General features: G+C 35.5%; 3 protein-coding genes and 1 non-coding gene across 9 annotated transcripts; 2 read left to right on the forward strand and 2 right to left on the reverse strand.

The window, feature by feature from the left end:
• Positions 1-27: 27 nt before the first annotated feature.
• TOM1 (tobamovirus multiplication 1) lies at positions 28-4582 on the reverse strand. Its single transcript, XM_086235150.1, has 11 exons — positions 4197-4582; positions 3682-3772; positions 3537-3589; positions 3240-3332; positions 3045-3116; positions 2414-2486; positions 2208-2253; positions 2015-2078; positions 1472-1525; positions 610-687; positions 28-504 (listed from the first exon to the last, which is right to left on the reverse strand). Exons 1-11 carry the CDS (start codon positions 4344-4346, stop codon positions 412-414), a joined length of 867 nt encoding a protein of 288 aa, XP_086091276.1. The 5' UTR covers positions 4347-4582; the 3' UTR covers positions 28-411.
• Positions 4583-12085: 7503 nt separating this feature from the next.
• TRNAW-CCA (transfer RNA tryptophan (anticodon CCA)) lies at positions 12086-12157 on the forward strand. Its single transcript has one exon. It is a non-coding gene; the product is annotated as a tRNA-Trp (tRNA).
• A 61-nt stretch (positions 12158-12218) lies between these two features.
• Positions 12219-13872, forward strand: PPR336 (pentatricopeptide repeat 336). The gene has a single exon (XM_086255838.1). It carries the CDS (start codon positions 12423-12425, stop codon positions 13599-13601), a length of 1179 nt encoding a protein of 392 aa, XP_086111964.1. The 5' UTR covers positions 12219-12422; the 3' UTR covers positions 13602-13872.
• A 1094-nt stretch (positions 13873-14966) lies between these two features.
• LOC147298576 (chaperone protein ClpB1-like) lies at positions 14967-19563 on the reverse strand. 6 transcript variants are annotated; one of them, XM_086255816.1, is made up of 10 exons: positions 19441-19563; positions 18541-18708; positions 18163-18387; positions 17776-18063; positions 17293-17618; positions 16855-17191; positions 16552-16761; positions 15510-15911; positions 15285-15401; positions 14967-15177 (listed from the first exon to the last, which is right to left on the reverse strand). In XM_086255816.1, exons 2-9 carry the CDS (start codon positions 18604-18606, stop codon positions 15333-15335), a joined length of 1923 nt encoding a protein of 640 aa, XP_086111942.1. In that variant the 5' UTR covers positions 18607-18708; positions 19441-19563; the 3' UTR covers positions 14967-15177; positions 15285-15332. The 6 variants fall into 6 exon arrangements, with proteins under 6 accessions (XP_086111942.1, XP_086111939.1, XP_086111954.1 ...); XM_086255813.1 differs by having other exon boundaries at positions 18163-18395; XM_086255828.1 differs by having other exon boundaries at positions 18541-18699; positions 19441-19501.
• Positions 19564-20547: the final 984 nt, after the last annotated feature.

Here is a 20547-nt window from a genome sequence, read left to right on the forward strand (position 1 = left end):
CATATGTAACCTTGTATTCTCAAGTACTGAGCATAAACAATGAACTTATATATTATATCACACCAATCGTTTACTGAGGGCAAAAGATTGAACACACCATGATGTGAAAATCTTGAGCGAAACAGAAATAACACCTACAACATTAAAATTACATGAAAATTTCCTTTTGTAACATGATCAAATAAACCATGGAATTAATGTAAACTATCTTTCCTTGGCAAGCTACAGAGAGCTGTGTAATATACATACATAAAAAAAAATGCCGGCATCATGAGCCACACCAGAATACTAAATCTGGACTATTTTTCTGGCTTTCCTACTGTAGCTCAATCTCCTTAGGATCAAACTCCCAATCCATAAAAAATAATTTTAGGGGGGCAAAAATAACACAAAGAATAAAGATGCACCAGGCTAACGGATCGGATGATACTGAGCTGATACTCTCTTGGGGGGTAATTTGCGCAAGATGTAAAGGACTAGCGCTGAAGGCAGGATCTCAACCAGCTGCAGAGGATAGATATTCCAAATTTGGAGGGGCAAAAATGAAAAATAGTTTGAAGAAAGAGACAAGAAAATTAGATTTCCAAATGAACAAGCTTAGTAGACTACCATGTAGTAGATCGCATTCAAAACTGGATGATCCAAAACATCAAGTGATGCATCTGAATCAAAAGCAGATAAGACATCCTGCATTTTGAGAATCAAGTTAATGATATTCCCTGCAAATTCAATATATGCTAATGAAAGCAGCACCACCTCACAAAGCAAATCAAGAAAGCAGTATACACATAGGACTATCATCTTACCAGTGGAATAAAGAAATAAAAGTCAAAAGTTCATACTTGCTTGGGTCAAAGTTCAAAAGCTGATAATATGAATAGTTTGAATCAGAAATACTATGTATCTGTAACCTGTTTCCTGATAGAGGTAATCTTAATTCAACCCCAGTAGCCTCAGCTGAAAATATAGCCTAAAAATTATTGACGAAATGTTATAGGTCTCTCTCAGTTTTAAATTGATGTTCTAGTGATTACAACTATGGAATCTTAGTTCTGTTTCTGTTTGGCTTTGGCTACAATTGAAAAGTTATTTATTTTTTGCTTCTCAGACAAAAGCTCATAGTAATCAAAATTTATGGACAAGACTAAACTTCCTAGAGATTATCCCATTCATTGGGTGTTCTGTGTTCTCTTTGGAAATTCTTACCTTCTTTTTTTTTCTTTTTTTCTGGAGGGCGGAGGTGTGTCCTCTCCTCCCCCTCCCTGGGAAGATCTTAAAAATAACTGATTATGGAACTATTCAATTATTCCTTAACTGCTGCTACGTACATCTTATTTATGGAGAGTAACATGCACATGACAGGCACAAAGAGAATTTTTTTGCCACTGGATTGTTAACTACCCTCTATGAGATTGAGAATACAAGAGAAGGTTCTTCAAATTACTAGAGCATAGAATGATTTGAATCTTACCACAAAGCATCTTATGAGAAAGCAGGTGAAACATATAGCTGTAACAGATCCAACCTGCAACGGTAACCACTTGTTAGCTAATTGAACTACTTTTCATAGAATAACTTGTTTGGTTTTTTTTTTTTTTTTTCTTTCTACTTCAAAGCCCTGAAACTGGTCTACATGAAGACACACACAATTATGCACCCGGAAAAATTGTTGTTAAATTATATTTTATAACTAAAAAAGAAATTGGTTAAAGGGAGATTCAAAACAAAAATGGTTGCAGGGAATTATGATAGTATCATAGTTCAAGCCTTCAAGGTACTACTAAAGTCTACCATTTCTGTGCATTATATGTGTGTTTTAGCTGAATAGGAATTAACCCACTGCCATCTGAATGCCGTATTCATAAAGAGTAAACTTCGCTAAATAAAATTTCACATCAATGACTGAATAAACAAGCGATAAATCTAGCCAAGAAGATTCACTGCAATAAATCTAGCAATCGGGTGTTGTAATCTCATAAAAAAAAAAAAAAAAATGTAAAGGCAGGGTACAAACCTCATGAAGTTTCTTCCTTCTCCCTTTGGATTCAATGGGAAAGTGTCTCAGCATGACAAATAACCTGAAGGAATCGTTTACAATAATCCACCCATTACAAATGCAAATGCACAGGCACACAAAAAGAAATAACAGTGAATACAGAACTGGCAGCTCCAGATCCTTCAAAAACTATATGATGCTGAACACTCACCTTCCTCCATAAATCAAGAAACCTAGTGCAGCTAGAAATGACACAGCTGGGACAAAAAAAGGTGCAATGTAATGAGTATGCATGATTAAACAAGAGAAGCAATAATCAGCATGCATGAAACATCTAGTATATGATGACAAAACGAGGTATCAATCTCATGAATTGGAGCTTGTGAAACCTATCACATGACTAGAAACAGGCCTTACCTGCAATAAATATCTTTCCGATAAACTCCACAACGCTGTTGTCATCTATCCAGAGGTATATCCAGATGCAAACCTGAAGACAAACCCTCATTTATCATAAGGTAAATTAAAATTTTGAAGTGCCCCAAAAGGGACTTATGGCTGTTTATGCTAGGAACCCCAAACCACACTCTGGACAGCTATGTAGAGATATGTCAGTGGCGAGGAGTTGAATACAACCTCCTCCATCCACCAAGGAGGCAAGCAAGAACTACCTCCCATAATAAAATCATACTCCCATAATAAAATCATAAACAAACATGTGTCATGCCTAGGTGGCTAGGTTGCTCACAAAACACTACAATTGTATTTTATATAGGAAAACCAGAAAGATGTCTTTTCTCTTCAATGTAATCTGGCCATAAAATGGGTAAAGAAGTTAACCTAGGCGAGCTAAAACTACTATGTTAACAGTCGTAAAAACTTTTGTCCCCTAACCTTCTCTGAAAGAATATGTGAGATGAAGCAAAGAAAGGGGAAATACACATTGGAAAGTGAAATTTTTAGCTGGAGATCCCAAAAATGCTTGATCAATAGATACATATAATATGCAACTTATGCAGTATAAGAGTATAAGTGAGATGGAGCGCACCTGTATAAAGTACATTCCAGCATTGACTGAAATATAAACAACCCTGAGTTTATCTGTTGGTAAACTTTTTGCCTGCTCATTAATAGTAACAAAAGAAGTCAGAAAGAAATAATCCCACTCTGAAGTTCTACATCTCGTCATCTCACCAGTATTGAAGTCTAGCTTACAGTAACAATAAGAAAAACATGCACTTGCCTGGTGATATATCTCTGCCCAAAAGAGGACAAGAAGAGTGTACGTAGAGAAGAATAGCAGTCCAGGAAGATCCAATAACACCCATGTTAGAACCTGGTTCAAGATGCAGCTGCCCCATTTTAGAATACAAGCCCAAGATTCATTGTTTTCATTTTATGGAGCCTTAATGTCCCTCAGTACACCCAAGTAAAACGGATTGTGGACAAGAAATAAGGAAAGCTTTTATACTTTATAATTGTACGCAAGAGTATTCAGTGGATGTAAGCTTTTAACTAACTGAAGCAACAGAAGACTAACCTTCGGATGCAAAAGGAACACTTGCTTGTGAAATCCAAAAACAATTGTGCGTACTGCAACAACAACAACACCAAAAGAAGTTAAAATAACTAAATGACAAAACAATAAGAGATAAGCTGAATGCCAGTAATGCGCGGAGCATCACCTCCATTAACAATGAAGTTCATGAGATGAAAAACCTTCTGCGTCGTCCAACCATATTCGGGAACTCTCAATTCAATCCTTATTAGTTGAATCTGTGCATCATGAGCACAAAACACTCAACTTCACATACTCATAAACACCCTTCAAAATTTTCTCTATGAACAATTAAGTAGCATTCGTAACTTGTGAACTGAATTATGTACATCAAAAGTGACAGTTGGTGGTACTTGATTCATCCCAAATTTGAAGTATGGATATTAAAAATATCAAAAATAAAAAATCGAGTCATGTTAATTGTTTGATGTGATTTTGGGGACTTTCCCAGATTATTACAAACTTGGATCCCCAAACACTAGTCAGATTGATGGGAAATTAGATGCTAATTAGCCAAACAAGAAGCACGAAATCCAATCAATAGACTACACAAACAAACACAGACGTATATATATTCGAACATATGCGTGTTAGTGTGCACACGTAGCTCCAAAGAGATGGAAAGAGAGAGAGAGAGCAGACCAGAGCGACGGAGGAGACAAGACCATAGGCGGCGCAGAGAGCGTAGAAAATGCCGTCCTGCCACTGAGTGGACTCATTGATCTCGTCCCACCAATTGGAGAGTAAAGCGGCGACGACGGCAGGGGTAGAGGTCAGTGGCATTCTCGTCATTTGGGGCGAGCTGGAGCTCCTCCTCCTCTGAGAAGCTCTACTGCAAAAGTCAAAAGTTTGAGAAGCGGAGAAAGAAGAGCTCAAATCGAAGTGCTCAAAGCGCACACACAGCTCAGAGTCTCAGACCAACCACTACCAGACGGTCCAAGAGAGAGAGAGAGAGGGCTTTGGGGATTTTGAGGCCTTTTTTGGTCGCTCTCACCTAAGCTTCTACGCTTACAATTTACAAATTTAGAATTCAAAGTGGTGGTGGTTGTACACTTGTGCTCTTCTTATTACCAAATTAGCAGCCTCTTATCCTCTCTGCTTTTTAATTCCTAAAAACAAAAGGAAACAAAAAACTTGAGGCAGACCTCCATTTCCTAAACTATAGGAATCACGGTCCTATTACGAATTAGTTTAGGACACACTGTTATGCAGTTATTTGTCACTTAAATTTAAGACACTTGCGTTATATTTTGTAAGCCGAAGAAAAATAAAAAGAAAAATTGCATCTACTCTTATGACTTATCATCGTCAACATGTGAGCTACAACTACTTTTCTTTTTAACGCCTGAAAAGAAATATTCCAATTTATGTCTTCGGGACAAACCGATTTGATACATGTCAAAAACTAATCTTGACCAAATCAGACTACACTAGGATGGATAGACAACGAACTTCAGCATATTACCATATCTTTCTAGATCATGAATTTTTTTTGGAGAATAGTAGCTTGTGGAGTTTTGAGCAGATTAAATAAGATTTTGGAATCCCCTTCGATATAAAGATTCGTGTAATTATTAATTATAGTCTAGTGAAGCCTTTACAAAATTACAAGTTTACCCTTGAATGTAATTTCAAATCTCACTTTACGCCTTAGGATTTATTTTGTATCATATTAATTGAAATTAATTATCGTGTATCATTTTGTTCACTTCATATTTTTTACAAACTTTATAAACTAATTAAAAATAGCTTCGGATTCAGAAAAATACATGAAAAATTTTTACGGACTCGTTTTGACTAATACTAATTTAATATGGGGTCAAATTACTAATTTTTCATATGAGTGTTTTCAGAAAATTAAAATATTTTAGACTCTTTAAAAATTCATAGAATAATCTTCAAAACTCCAAAATATATGAGGTTTACACCGTTGGTTTTTTAAACAATAACACTAACTTTCTTGTGAACACGTGCTACCCAGACCTCTCGGTCTTAGAGGAAAATAAATTTCCCTCTATAAAATAAATTCTAAAAAAATTTTAGAATTTCTGTAAAGTCTTAGAAGAATTCTCTAAAACAGGTTTTTGGTAATTTCTAAAATATTTGTGAGAATCTATTCAAGACTTTACGGAAATTTTAGAATTTTTATAAAGAGAAATTTATTTTAATTTTCTATAAATAAATTTGGACTTCCCAAATTTTTTTAGAAACTCTCATAGCGTAAATGAGTAATTTGACATTATAGTAAATTAGAACTAGTCAAAACGAGTTCATAGGAATTATTATGTATTTGTTTTTAGTCCGAAACTATTTTTAATTATTTTAATTAATTAATTTTCAAAATTTCTATGTATTTTTCTGTGTATTTTAGTCTACACAATATTTTAGATGTTGTGGCCCTTGTGGGCCATATTAGTGAACCAAATTATAATAATTAATTATTAATTTAGTCTACACAATATTTTAGATGTTATAACTAGGGAGTAAAATTTCGTTTTTTAAGGGTATGGAAATTTTAACACCATACCAAAATTATTTCGAAAAATTTCGCCGAAATTTCGCCGAAATTTTCCGAAATCCTCGAAATTTCGGCGAAATTTTCGATGTCGAGACCGGAGAGAGAGGGGGGAGGTAGAGACCGGAGGGAGAGGGGAGGCAGAGACCGTCGCCGGAGAGGGGAGGCAGAGACCGTCGCTGGAGAGAGAGCTGCAGCTCGAGGCGCGCCATCGTCGGAGGGAGAAAAGAGATTCGGGGAGGGAGAAGGAAGAAAGAGTTAGGAAGGGAGGAAGGAGAGGGAAGAGAGAGATTATGAAGGGAGGAGAAAAAATGGTGAAGGGAGAAGAAAAAAAAACAGGAGAAAAAAAAAAAGAGGAAGGCTGAACTGGAAGAAGACGAAGCACAGGGGAAGAGGAAGACCACTGGGGGAAGAAGAGGAAAAGTAAAGAAAAAGAAGAGGAAGTCACGTGGGAAGAAGAGGAAAAGGAAAGAAAAAAAAAGAAGAGAAAAGAAAGAAAAAGAAAAAAAAAAGAAAAGGAAAGAAAAAAAAAAGAAAAAAGAAAAAAAAAGAAAAGGAAAGAAAAAAGAAGAAGAGAAAAGAAAAAAAAAAGAAAAAGAAAAGGAAAGAAAAAAAAAAGAAAAGAAATTTTTTTTAAGATAGATTGAGATTTGGAGTCTTTAGGCAATTGGAAAGAAAAAAAATGTTTGAGATTTATTTGGGGTTTGATTTGATCATTTTGGTGTTTCGTTTAGTTGTAAACATAAATTATGAAAAACAAATTTATCCTCTTATAATGAAGTTTCATTTTCTTAATATTTGGTTTTCTAATTACGATAATTTGTAAAATTGAAATTTTAGGTAAACCGTTGTCGCCGCTACTGTCATTGGATTGGTTCTATTTTAACCCAATTCGGCTTAATTTAACTATCAAAGACCATTTCCAAGTCCCTTTAAGTAAGCTTGCTACTTTTCGTTGCCACATTGGTGATTTATTCGTATAATTTTATTATGTAATTATTAATTAGTGAAGTATTTTTTTAACAGTATTGTCTCCGACGCACATTATATTCATTACATATCACATGAAATCTGCTATATTATTTGATTTCTTCAATGTTTTTTATCAATGTAGTAGATAATATGTTAAATAAACATATGGTCAAGTTTCATTCAAAATTTCCATATTTTGATAGCAATTTTCGTCGTTTTTGTCCAATTTTATCAAAATCGAAATTTTAATCGAAATTTCCGCGAAAATTTCCATCGAAAATTTCCTCGAAACCGAAATTTTACTCCTTGGTTATAACTTTGAATCTTTTTTTTTTCTCCATAAAACAAAAATTATAATATAATTAAATTGATTGCTTAGACCACTTGGTAATTTCTTGTACAACCAAGGACCAAATGGTAATTTCAATTTTATAATTTATTAATTGAAGTCAAGAACATTCGATAATTTATTGACTTAACAAGCTAAATATAAATTAAAGTTAATTTGATATTATGATAATTTAATTGGAATCACCCTCTTTAAGGATCATCTCCAGCCAATTACGTAACTTTTGGTCATCTAAAATATGCGTACAAATACAGTTGATTAGATAAAATTGAAATAATGGTAATGGTAATAAATTTGCTTAGTTTTCGATTTAGTTAATTTCTTTGTAGGAATAATCTTTAAAAGATGCCTTAAAATAAGGAGGGTTTCGATCATTAAATTATAAACCCAAGACATAATGTCTTTATTTTTCTTAAATGAGGGCATTCTTACTTAAAATTTCCTATATATATGTATAAGAAAGATATAAGGTTTATTTAGTTTAAACCAGTGATTGGATAAATATAAATTAAAATATGTGTGTTTGGCTTTTTTTTTTTTATACCTAAGATTTTAAGGAATGGCCAATTGTTTAGGCGGCAAAGAAATTTAACCGGGAGCGGCGAATCAGTTGCTTTGAATTTAAAACGTAGCTACCAATTACAAGCCTCATTTATAACTGCACCAAGGTGATGCAGTCGTGCAGGTGAGAGGAGATGCGATAGAAGATTCGCGGATGGGTGGGTCCCGCACACCACTGATTTGGCCAGCATACAATACTATTTTCACACGAATGTGACACGAACTTTCTTGACTGATGACGTGGCATGGACGGTTAGGCGGTGTTGGTTTCTGCGGTACGACCACAAACACGATACACCATGCCCCCTTGCAAATCAACCACAAACTAATTGATTAGACGAAGAATATGTCCCTTTCTTTTGTCTTAATTTAGCTACACGCACAAATTTTATTAAAAGATAATTAGACTTAGGTCTTTTAAAAGGATAATTTTTAGATGGAGATTGAAGGGTGTTTTAAAATTTATAATAATTTATAAAAAAATTCTTTTAATTCATAATAAAGTCATTTTAATTTATAAGAAAATCATTTTAATTCATAATAAAGTCATTCTCCAATTTGAAGGGTATTTCTCTTTATTTGAATGATATTTCCCCTCCTAGGGTGTAAAGTGAGATTTGTAGAGGCTGCATGTTAGGTTTTAATTCTGACATTTTGAGCGGAACCCAAAATTTTGGAGTTAAAACATAATATAAAGCCGTCAAAGAAAAAAAATAAAAGAACTTAATTAAAAATCATAAATCACTACCGATGTTAGTTTAAGAAAGACTCATAAAATGGACTAAACTCTAAATCTCCATTTTACTAATGAGGTCACTAATATCTCTTGTACATTCATATGATTTTTTCTCCAGAAATTTATAAAATTGAAGGTTTCAGATAATTGCCTCATTTACCTAAGAGGAAATGGTCACGTATATAAACTGCATGGAAGCGTAGGTGTTTTTTCTAAAGAGCCCAGTAGAGTTGTTTAGAATGTCAAATTTTACTTTTGCTCCCTCTAATTGGAATCAAATTCCACCTTAATCTTTGTAATATCAATTACTCTGATTTTGAACATGTACTTTACAAATCATTCCATTACAAAAATATATTAACATTTTCATTTATTAAATTAACAAGTTTGTTATATTTTTTGTTACAAAATTTACAATTTATCGTGATTTTGATCATGTATTTTACAAATCATTAACAATTGAATGACGAATTAACAGACAAAAATACCCTCCAAGTTCATGAATTGCAACAATTTACAAAGCATATGACCAAAATTAAACAATTAAAACTAAAAAGACCAAATAAAATTTGACTCAACTACAAGAACTAAAAGTAAAATTTAATATTTTTAAATTATCATACAATCTTGTTTTAGATTATGATTAATTGAAACTAATTATCAATAGAACGAAAAATTAATATAATATTTTCACCAACAACACTATACATGTCATTCTTCTTTTTCTTTTGAAACAATGGTGGGCTTAAGCCCAGAAAAGAACACTAAGCAAGAACATCCATGTGCTTATATCTGTCATTCAGTTACACTGTAAAATATGTATAAAACTTTTCACATGTAACCTAAAAGAACATTTTTATTTACTTTAATATTAAATTGGCCGGTTGATTCTAAAAGTAGCCCCCAGGGTTATTTCATTCAATAACCTTTTTTAATATGCAATAAGCTTTTTTAACCCTTTTTCCCCTCCCAAAACTTACATTTCTAACTCTTTTACATTTTTTCGGACCAAAGTATCTCTTATGTAGATCATATCTAGACCGTGCATTCGACAACTAGACCAAAAAATCGATTCTTTGGTTTTTCTCCACCTTCTTCGCCTTTGAAACTCCGACAGTCGTGTTCATGCAACATCTACTTTGTTGTACCACCACCAATTGTTGCATATTTTGACAAACAAACAATTGTGTAAACACTTCGCCAGCTGAAGAATTGACAAAGGAGCTGTTGCAGGAACACGAACATTATAGTTTCAAAGGCGAAGAAGGTGGAGAAAGAACCAAAAAGTCTATTTTCTGGTTTAGTTGTCAAATACACGGTCTACATATGATATATAACTATATAAGTGGTATTTTGGTTCGACAAAATGTAAAAATGTTAGAAATGTTAGTTTTGGGGGGAGAAGGCTAGGGTAAAAAAAATTATTACATATTAAAAAGGGTTATTGAATAAAATTATCGAATTTAACTAATCCACTAAATTTGTCTTTCAATAATTTGTTTTTTCTCTTTTTGGCTATCGTGCCTTTCATCACTTTGACATCGATGCTAAATATATAAATATATGGTTATAAATTTATAATAAAAAAAAATGCTATATAAACTTCCTGAATTTTAAAGAAATGAAGTAGATATAATTGAATACTCAATCATTCCATCATCACGGTCTCACATATACCTAATAAAGGAAGTAGAAACGGTTGCACACTCGATCATTCGATCATCATGCTTTCACATATACATGTATTATTTTTTGGCCAGCTTAATGACATATATGTTAGTATATTAAAGGGACTCTTATTAAAAAAATATTTTTCTAATTCAGAAACGAAACTTACATTATATTTTTTGGAAGATTTAATTGAAAATTTAAAAATAATTTAACGGTCAATGTCGAGTCGCACCCAAAATTACGTAGAATTACACTATGTATTCTAATAAAAACTATAAATTTTAAATCATTAGTGGGTGTGGTTTAGATGTTTAATATTTAATATTTTAAATCTTAATCGTCATATTCATGTCCTCACGTTCCCCACGTGCATGTGGATGCAGTCTTCTTGCAATTTGTTGTAAACAGAGAAATGGAAATTATTTGAAAGCCAGACATATCAATAGAATATAGTATATATATTAATGCTGTTTTGGCAACAGTCCCAACATAATGGTCTCTTTGCTCATCAAGCTAGCTTGCAAATTGATTACAAATTTATAATGCTGTTCAGAATACAAAGAGGTATAATTAGACCACATCAAGCACATGTAAGCTACGTGACAGTTGTGTTGAATCATTAATTCAACAACAAAGAATAATGGAAGGAAATTCCTCTTGAGATAAGAAGATCGAACATTTCACTTCAGCTATAGCTAGCTTGATTATGATAAGCTTGCTAGTTTAATACCATACCTTGTTCTTGATACTATTCTAATACCACAAGCTACAATAGATAGAGCACCTACTCTTAATTAAATTTTTTTTTTTAAAGAAAAAAAAAATGCTACTAACTATCATCCCAATTTTCAGTTATCAACTTATTTAATACGTGATATATTAGTTTTTTATTTGTCGTAAACATATAAGATTCAAAATAAATTTATAAATGAAAAAAATGACATTTATAATAACACATTAGTTGGGATCTAAAAAATTATGATAATAGTTGGTTAGGCCTTTTCAGGTTTGAGCGTTCACAATTGTTGCTTAGGGTTCGGTAGTATAAAATTTTACAATGCGCTTAGATTTAGTTTTTTCAAGTTTAATGCTAGAATTTAACTCTAAAATTTTGAGCATCTTAACATAAAGCATTCACAAGTCATTCTACATATATCCTATATGGATGAACTCGTCAAGAAAGCGACGAAGGAAGTGGCACTGATTGCTATAAGAAGTGATTAGCACTTTAAAAAAAATAGTGTCGAGCGCTCGATGTATGTTCGCACTTGAAGCTCTTTCAATCGTTGGTGTCTTTTAGTTACAAACTTATATGACACATGATATGTTAATTTTAGTTAGACTTCTAATCTTATCCTAACAATCTTACCAAAAAAATGGACGGGCATTTTTAGGGAAATTACTAAAGCATAAATTAGACTTATAATTCCTTATTTTATTACAAGAATAGTGCTATAAATATCAAATGACGTGTCAATGTGTCATTTATTGCCTATAAAAAAGAAAGTGAGTGTCATTTATTCAAATATGGGTCACTTTAATCATCATTTATTTTACAAGTAAATCATTGACATGTGTAATGACACATCATTCATGATCTAAATTTAGGATAAAAATTTAAAATTCCTAAAATTATTATTGTCATTGCGAGCCACTTACAAAATTGAGTATCCCATTTCAATATAACCACATATAACTAATGAAGGAGTCCATCAATAATCAGTCAGGGATCCGTGGCGCAATGGTAGCGCGTCTGACTCCAGATCAGAAGGTTGCGTGTTCGATTCACGTCGGGTTCAATCCCATTCCCTCTTATATTTTTGTTATTTTTTTTATTCTTCCCCGCCGTTTCATAACGAACTCACCAAAATCTCACATCCCTAAAACTATTTTCTCAGTCTCAGTCTCAGTCTCAGTCTCAGTCACTCTCTCACAACCCTCTGCAAAACCCTAGCCAGCTGCGATCCCCGTTCTCTCTCTCTCTCTCTCTCTCTCTCTCTCTCTCTCTCTCTCTCTCTCTCTCTCTCTCTCTCTCTCTCTCTCTCTCTCTCTCTAAGCCAAGCCATGTCTCTAATCTCTCGCCTCCGCCAAGCCTCACTCTCCCACTACACGCGCCACCTCTCCACCGCCGCCCCACTCTCTTCAAAAGACAAGACCAGAGCCGCCCTCTCCCTCCTCAAGTCCGAGAAAGACCCCTACAAAATCATCGAGATCTGTAAAACCGCGTCCCTAACCCCCGAGTCCCACCTCGACCGCATCGCCTTCTCCGTCGCCGTCTCCAAGCTCCGAGACTCCAACAACTTCGACGCCATCCGCCAGTTCCTTGACGACCTCTTCGCCTCCCGCCCCGACCTCAAAACGCAGCGTTTTGCTACCCATGCCATAGTGCTCTATGGCCAGGCCGAGATGGTCGACCACGCCGTTCGCACTTTCAAGCAGTGCGAGGAAATGGGTATTCCTCGGAATGTGAAAATGCTCAACGCTTTGTTGCTCGCTTGCATTTTCTCCAAGAATTACAACGAGGTCAATAGGGTTTTTCTCGAGTTCCCTAAGATTTATGGGATCGAGCCCAATATGGATACCTACAATTTGGTTATCAAGGCGTTTTCGGAGTCGGGTTCGACGAGTTCAGGCTATTCGGTGTTGGCCGAGATGGAGAGGAAGCATGTGAGGCCGGATGCGAATACTTTCGGGCATTTACTTTCTGGGTTTTACAGCGAGGAGCAGTTTGAAGAAGTTGGGAAGGTGATGAATTTGATGGAGAAGCATGGGTTTCATCCGGGGCTTAGTACTTACAACATTAGAATCAAAAGCTTGTGTAAATTGAAGAGGTCTGCGGAGGCCAAGGCCTTGTTTGATGGGATGTTGTCTAGGGGTATTAAGCCGAATGCAGTCACGTATTGCCATTTGATTCATGGGTTTTGCAAAGAAGGGAGTTTGGATGAAGCGAAGAAGCTGGTTAAGAATATGGTGAATAGGGGTTTACAGCCGGACAGTAACTGCTATTATACCCTTGTTTACTTTATGTGCAAAGGTGGGGACTTTGAGAGTGCATTGCAGTTTGCTAAGGAGAGTATTGAGAAGAATTGGGTTCCAAATTTTTCGACTATGAAGTCGCTTGTTGATGGGCTTGTGAGCATTTCAAAGGTAGCAGAGGCGAAGGAGCTTGTTGGCCAAATGAAGGAGAAATTCACTGTAAATCAAGATAAGTGGAATGAAGTTGAAGCTGCCTTGCCACAGTAACTCAGCAAGGAAGGTTTAGTGGACATTGATTAGGCCAGTAACATTGAATTGAAATGGGGACAACAGATGTATGAAATGGGCTTTTCTTTCCTGAATTAATTAATCTTCTGTTTGGATGTTTTTTGTTGGGGAAATTTTGTTGATGAGTCAGCTTATTACATTTGTATCTGGACAAATAAATTTAGATTTCTATGTACTGCAGAGCTTTTTCATGTAGAAGCTTAAATGTGCAGAAAAAATAAGAAAAAGAGAAGTAATCTGATTTTTAGCATTAGTGTGTTGGACATGGGTGGTGCGGTCTTTAGTGAAACTAAATACAATCTTTATATGGCAAGGCTGTTTCAAACTATGGCATTGTGGAGCAATGTTAGTTTCCTGCACTTCTGGCATGAAATATTGGTTTTACTGGTATTCCAGACTTTCCAGTTATGGATCATTAAGAGTTTTATTATGTGCTGCTTTGGTGGTCAACCTTACTGTGGAGGTTTTTAGAGCGCCGCATTACTAATTAGGTTGTCAAACTAATCTTCTACAAACAAAGTTGTAACTTGGATGAACCATAGGTTGTGCCTTGCCATGCTTCATTTGGTTTAGTTGCATGCTGGAAATTACCATATGATTACCATGACCATAACTTATGAACCCTACCCCCATTTGATAAGTGGAGTTCAATGGTGTACTTGTTTCTTGGATTGAATGGTGTGCTTCCATCTCCAGTTCAACTTCATTGTTTACCAAGTTGCTTTGGTCACTTTATGGAGTAATTCGGTGCATTTGGCAGGTTAACCACTTGGCATAATCAGAAAACTGATCTTGAGCACATCAAGTGTGTATAAACTTACAGTATTCATGTTGTCACTGTAATAAGTTTGCAAGCCTAGCATGTCCATGAATAAGTCCCCATTTTCTTCACAGGACGCCAAAACTTTTGATTGCAGACCTGAACTGACAACAGCAGGGGATGCTAATTTGCAAAGGCATATTATCGACCTAGTGTACGGTCTTGGCTAATCAGACGTTGAGTATCAACCCGGACACACAACACTGTAATACTGTATACAGCGACTCCCAAAGTCGATCATCAAGAATCAAAATCAGATTATGATGGGTGTGTTGTGTTGCAAATGAAATGGAACAAAAGTGTTTGTTGTATTTGTAGGGCAGCTGGGTATACACATAGCTGGGAGGGACTTTGCCAATGTAAATGTGGCAGGGCAGCTGGGTATACACATATGCATTTGATCTTGTTGCTTGAAATGAATGCTGCTGAGATATCCAGAGAGGCTTGGAGTTGACCCTTATCGAGGGTAATATTGATGCAGAGTTCAATGTAAATCCTTGGCCAAGACAACAGAACAAGTTCAGTAATGCAAATCTAATTTTCTATGTGAAATTCCATAACAAATCCTTTGCTGTTACACTTGGGGAAAATTACATTCTTTTTGTTAGTCTGATGCCTTAATATACATCTACTTGGGACCTCAGTCAGCTTTGCCAAGTCAGCAAAAACTTAAAGAATCCTGGTAGCTGATCCTATCCTTGCTGAGTCTCACTGAGTAATGGGATGCAGCAACACCTATTTGGTCATAGAGATAATCATACCCAAAGAGAGCAGGTTAGCTAATTACATTTAAAGAAGCTTAAAAGATCATATCTTGGGGATTCTGCATATAATAAACTTACTCGGATCAGAAGTTTTGTAGTTCACCTCGCAGGCAATCTTTCAGCCACTCAACTATTAGTACCCTTTCTGGCCCTCTTGCTCTGCCTCTCATCCTCGTTCAAGGCAGCCACTGCCACCTAAAAACAGTCGAGAATAATTTTAGTATTATATATGCACCCACATTACACTTGGTCAATTAACCATCATTCAGAAAGAGGAGTGCCAGTGAAAACAAAATTACTTACCATTTTTGGATTGTCGAGAAAAGATTTGATACTACTGGGTATTGTAATTAGATCCTGAATTGTATTAACCAGATCTTGAACAACATCAATAACATGATCCAATCCAGCATTTGCACTACTAATTAATTTGTTGCAAATTTTTCTCAGGATGTAGATTTTCTTTGCTCGTTCTTTCTCTTTACGGTACATTAATCTCAATTCCTTTAAAGATGCTAAATGATTAACATCTTGTTCTTCCAGTGGACGTCCATTCTTTTCCAATCTGAAAGACACTTGGTCTGTCTCAACTGAGGCTTCAATATATATGATAGAAAAATCAATTATTCCGTTCTTTCCAAGCATCTCAAACAGCATAGGAACCAAGTTCTCTTCGAGCCACATCCTTATTGTCTCTCCACCTTTCTGGTAAAATAATGGAAGCAATCAATACTTGTACACCAAAGCCCAGTTAATATAAGTGTAATGAACATGCATTTGATCAATGTCACACATTATTTGTAAAAACACTGTTGGATAATTATGATCAACAGAAAGGGAAAAAATCAAACATATACTCATGTACTCATAATTTCTGACATGAGTTGGCAATATCCTCAGAATTAGAAACTTAAAAGCATGATGAAGAGAAGGGAGGTGGTCTCAGTTAACTCTTACTCACAATGACTCACAATGACTTTTCTCTAGTTCAAGAGAATATAAATCATATAAATTTCTTATTATAAATCTTGAAAGGCATTGTATGATCTGCAGTGAGGTGTTAATGATGATGAAAAATCTAATTTAGCAGTAACATGGAGAGAGTAGTGCAGAATGGTGAGGATGGGGTTTAGCAGGATGCAAGGTGGTGATCTATCTATAGAGATCCTAAATGGACTATGGCTCCTTTTCTACTCTCCACAATGCATCTCAGTTTGTTTACTTGGTTTAACTAGCTGTTTATCTATTTTTCATGTCTATGTTTATCTGTTTATATAAAGTTATCATGTCTCCCCCTCTTGATAGTTCAGTTAATAAAAAAGATCATAATTTATGAAAGACATACAATTCTATCTCCACGCAAAGTTGATTGCCGCACAATCATATCTAATGCAGCTTCAGATGGGAATATAATGAGGCCCTTCTGTGTGATGGAGCTGGCAATGTCCCTTAACTGGAGCCTAGCAACAGCCTTCAACTGTTGAAAGGAAAGAGACCTAAATCCAATCACATCATCCACATATTCAAGCAATTGAGGTCTGAAATGCTGTTTGGTCTGCAAAAGAGAAGATGCAAAGGTGATTTGGGTAAATATGATAATGGTTGCTCTTAAACAAAGATAATTTAGATTGATCTTCCCACATCTTACCTCCCTTAGAAGAGAAAGATAACAGAAATTATGTTCTTTTTCCCATTCAGCATCATATAATCCTTCTTTGATAGGGAACTTTTGAACTTCATCTGCGCATTTGCATTGCCATGGCCAAAATTTATCACATCCAACATTTGTTGTCATGATGATTAATGTTTTAGTGAAGTCAATAGTGTTCCCCTGACCATCTATTAGATAACCAAAACCTATAATCTCAGCCAGAATGCCAATGATAGATGTATGAGCCTTGTCAACATTGTCAAACAAAATGACACCTACAGGCCTCATCTTAACAGCTTCTGAGAGCTCCCCCTTCTTGCCCGGCCCCATGTGACTACAGGAACAAAAATCCAAAAATAAAGTAAAATTAAATCTAGGAAAAATTTCAGTCTGAAAAAAAAAAAATAAGAACATACCAGTAAATTAACAAATTACCTAGAGAGAACACCAATGAGGCGTGAGAAAGAATTTGGCCCTGTGTATTTTGCCAGGTCAAACTCTGTTAGCAAGTCTTTATTATCAAAAAGTAGTCCGGCCAAACCTTTAGCAATTTCTGTCCTCCCATAACCAGAGCCACACATGAAGAGGAAGGATCCAATAGGGCGTCGCTGTGGCCTCTGCCTTGACAGAGCAGCGGTGACTGCAACCAGAACATGTTCTTGTCCAATTACCCTCTTAGCAATTCTTTGTTGAAGGTTCTGAAGCAGTGGTGGTTCAAAAAGAAACCATGGTGGTGGAGCACCAATCAAGGGGATTGCTACCTACATGACCATTAATGTGAAAACTATTGAGACCATAGAAGTAGACCACTTTTGAATTTTCTCATAAATAAAAAAACCAGTCACCTAGATTGTTATTCCGTATAGTCAGTAAAGGAAGTGAAAGTCTAGCATAGGAGAAAGTTGAAAATATATACACCTTAGCAACAACATGCGAGCTTACGGTTAGCTCATGCTTAAAATCTTTGCGAGTTGTATATAAAAGCTCAGTCACATGGTCATCAATCCATTGCAACACCCCAGAGAAATTGTTCACCTTCTTTAATCTTGCCTCATTTAAACAGAAAACCAACCTTTCGTGCATCCTTTCCAACAAAAGCGCCTCTCGAGCTCTTATATCATATCTCTGTCGTGAAGTTTGTAATTGCATCCACTTTGTCTCCAATTGTTTCCACTTATCCTTCAATTCTTCATGTTCCTTTGTCACCTGAATCACCACATTACATATTTCTTGGGAAAGCATTGCATACTCAAAATAATTAGAGAAAAAGACCAATGTTGCTTGTAACTAATAAGCTTCACTTACACGGTCACTCCACTTTTGGGTGGATGGTTCTCTTTCTTTCTTGATTTCGTTTAACTCAACAAGTGTGCGTCGCAACAGGTACTCACCTACATCTAGATCATCCTCTTCTTCTCTAAAGTACTCAAATTTATGCCTCAAGTTTGCAGAAGCTTCCTCTAGAAGCTCAACTACTTTGATTTGCAAAATTGTCTTCTGGGTATCATCAAATGCTCCTCCACTATCAAACTGAAAAACTAAAACAATAATAAAAAATAAAAACAAAAATAACCTCAAAACCATGACAAATTAATGAAGCCCTCCAAATAATATTGTACTGTCAACCAAATATTGAAAGAAACATAATGATTATGACAGGAGCAGTTGTACCGATTAACTAACCATCAGGGTATTGCAAAATGATGCGACAAGCGAGTAACACAGCATCTGCTTGGATTTCAACACCATAAGCCAGCTCCAACTTCTCCTGATCTTGAACTTCGAGTTTCCTGAGAAACTCTTCCATCCATTGCTCTGTATCCATCTCTGTCAAACCTGCAACTTCATGATCTTTTGATCTCCGTGTAAGAAACACAAAAATAGGGATTGGTTATTTATCAAAGCCGTTATTATAAAAACACTGAAACTGCCCCTTTGGTAGCCGCAAAAGTGCATTAAGAAAATAAATATATAAAGAAAAAAAAAATTCAAACATAATGTTTAGGTGTGGCACCTGAACCAAGCCAATAAAACAAAACAACACCGCTAAATTAATTTCGATTTGTTTGGTTAAAGAAACATATATACAAAAGCATATTCTATGAGAAATGAAACTAGCCCTAAAGCTAGCTACTCCTATAAAATGGAAATGGGACAAATTCTAATGGAAGTAGACTTCTATAGGGTGGTGTTTAACTGTGGAAGTAGGCTAAAAACCAACTACGCAATTACCCTATTAATATTAATTCTCTGGTTTTTACACTTGGGAAAAAAAAAAACCCAAGATACCCTTTTCCTGCATTCTCAAAAAAAAAAAAAAAAAAACCTTTTTCCTGATGAAGTTACACAGAAAGTAAGCAACTGCAAGTCTTCAATTTGATACAATTTCTCGGTAAAGACACAAAATTTCTTAGGGATCAGACTGATAAACCGAAACAAAATGATAGAAACGGACGTAGAGAAAAGAATTAATCTGGGGTTTTGATTAATTTTCAATGGAAGCAATATGAACAAAGAAAGGCAATTAGGAAAAAAAGAAAACCCTAATTTTTACGCAGGACGCTAAAATCTTAAAACCCTAACCTGTTTCGTAGAGTGAGGGAGAGAGGGAGAGGTCCGCGGAGATCCCTTAAAGCTCTTACTAGAGCGAGGGAGGGAGGGAGAGTGAGGCTTTTTAACTGCCAAAGCCAACCGACCTCACCCGGGAGTCCGAACCGGCTAGGATATCAGACCACGTAGTAATTTGGGTAATTTTATTAAGGGTCAATTACACATAAGTGTAAATTTACTTGGCTTATTTGGTTTATTTTATTTGTCCCGGCGTAAATTTACAGTCCACATTAGTGTAAATGAATCTGACACTTTCTAAATAAATCTTACATTGCAATTTTCATAAACTTTAAGTTTTACATTGAAACATTTTGAACATTAGGTACAAAGTAAAAAATGACTTATACTTGAAGGATGCAAAATGTAATTGACCCTTTCATTAAATAAGTCATTTTAATATACAATAAACTTTTTTGATCATTCCTTCCCAAAATTTACTTTTCTAACCTTTTTATTGGTGAAATGTCGAATTTACCCTCGCAATAAAAAAACCGACCTTATGTAGACTGCACATTCCACAACGTATTAGACTAAAAATTCGACTATCTTCTTCTCCTCTTTCGGCAACCGCGCATTCCACAACTGCACCTCTTCTAGCGACCGCATATTCCACAACTGGACCAGACAGAGATTGTGCAACAAAAAATAAAACACTACATGGCCAAGCACAACAAAAGTGCCAAAAAGGTCTATACTCCTTCCTAAAAACAACAAAAAAGTGAACATCCAAATTCAAAACAAGAAATACCCAAATTAAACCCAAAAATGACTTCCCAGACCAACTTTTCATGTAAACTAAAGTACTAAACAAAGAAATACTGAACTAGACAACCTCCTCCCATTTCTTAGCAACGCAATCTCACTAGTCTGCACCCAACCCATTTATGGGACCACCAATCAGCTCTCGCCAACTCATCGGGCCTGGGCTTCTCCGCCAAATACCTCATTGGCAACTTCATCCCTTCATCCGCGACATCGACCTCTCCCACAGGGTGTTCGCCAATGTCTAAAGTTCAGATAAGATCGATCAGACTCGATTTTCCAGATCTAAGGTTTGCATGGTTGCTACAGGAAAAATGT

Source organism: Dryas octopetala, chromosome 1, assembly GCF_963921425.1.
Source record: "Dryas octopetala chromosome 1, drDryOcto1.1, whole genome shotgun sequence".
Classification (NCBI taxonomy): Eukaryota; Viridiplantae; Streptophyta; class Magnoliopsida; order Rosales; family Rosaceae; genus Dryas; species Dryas octopetala.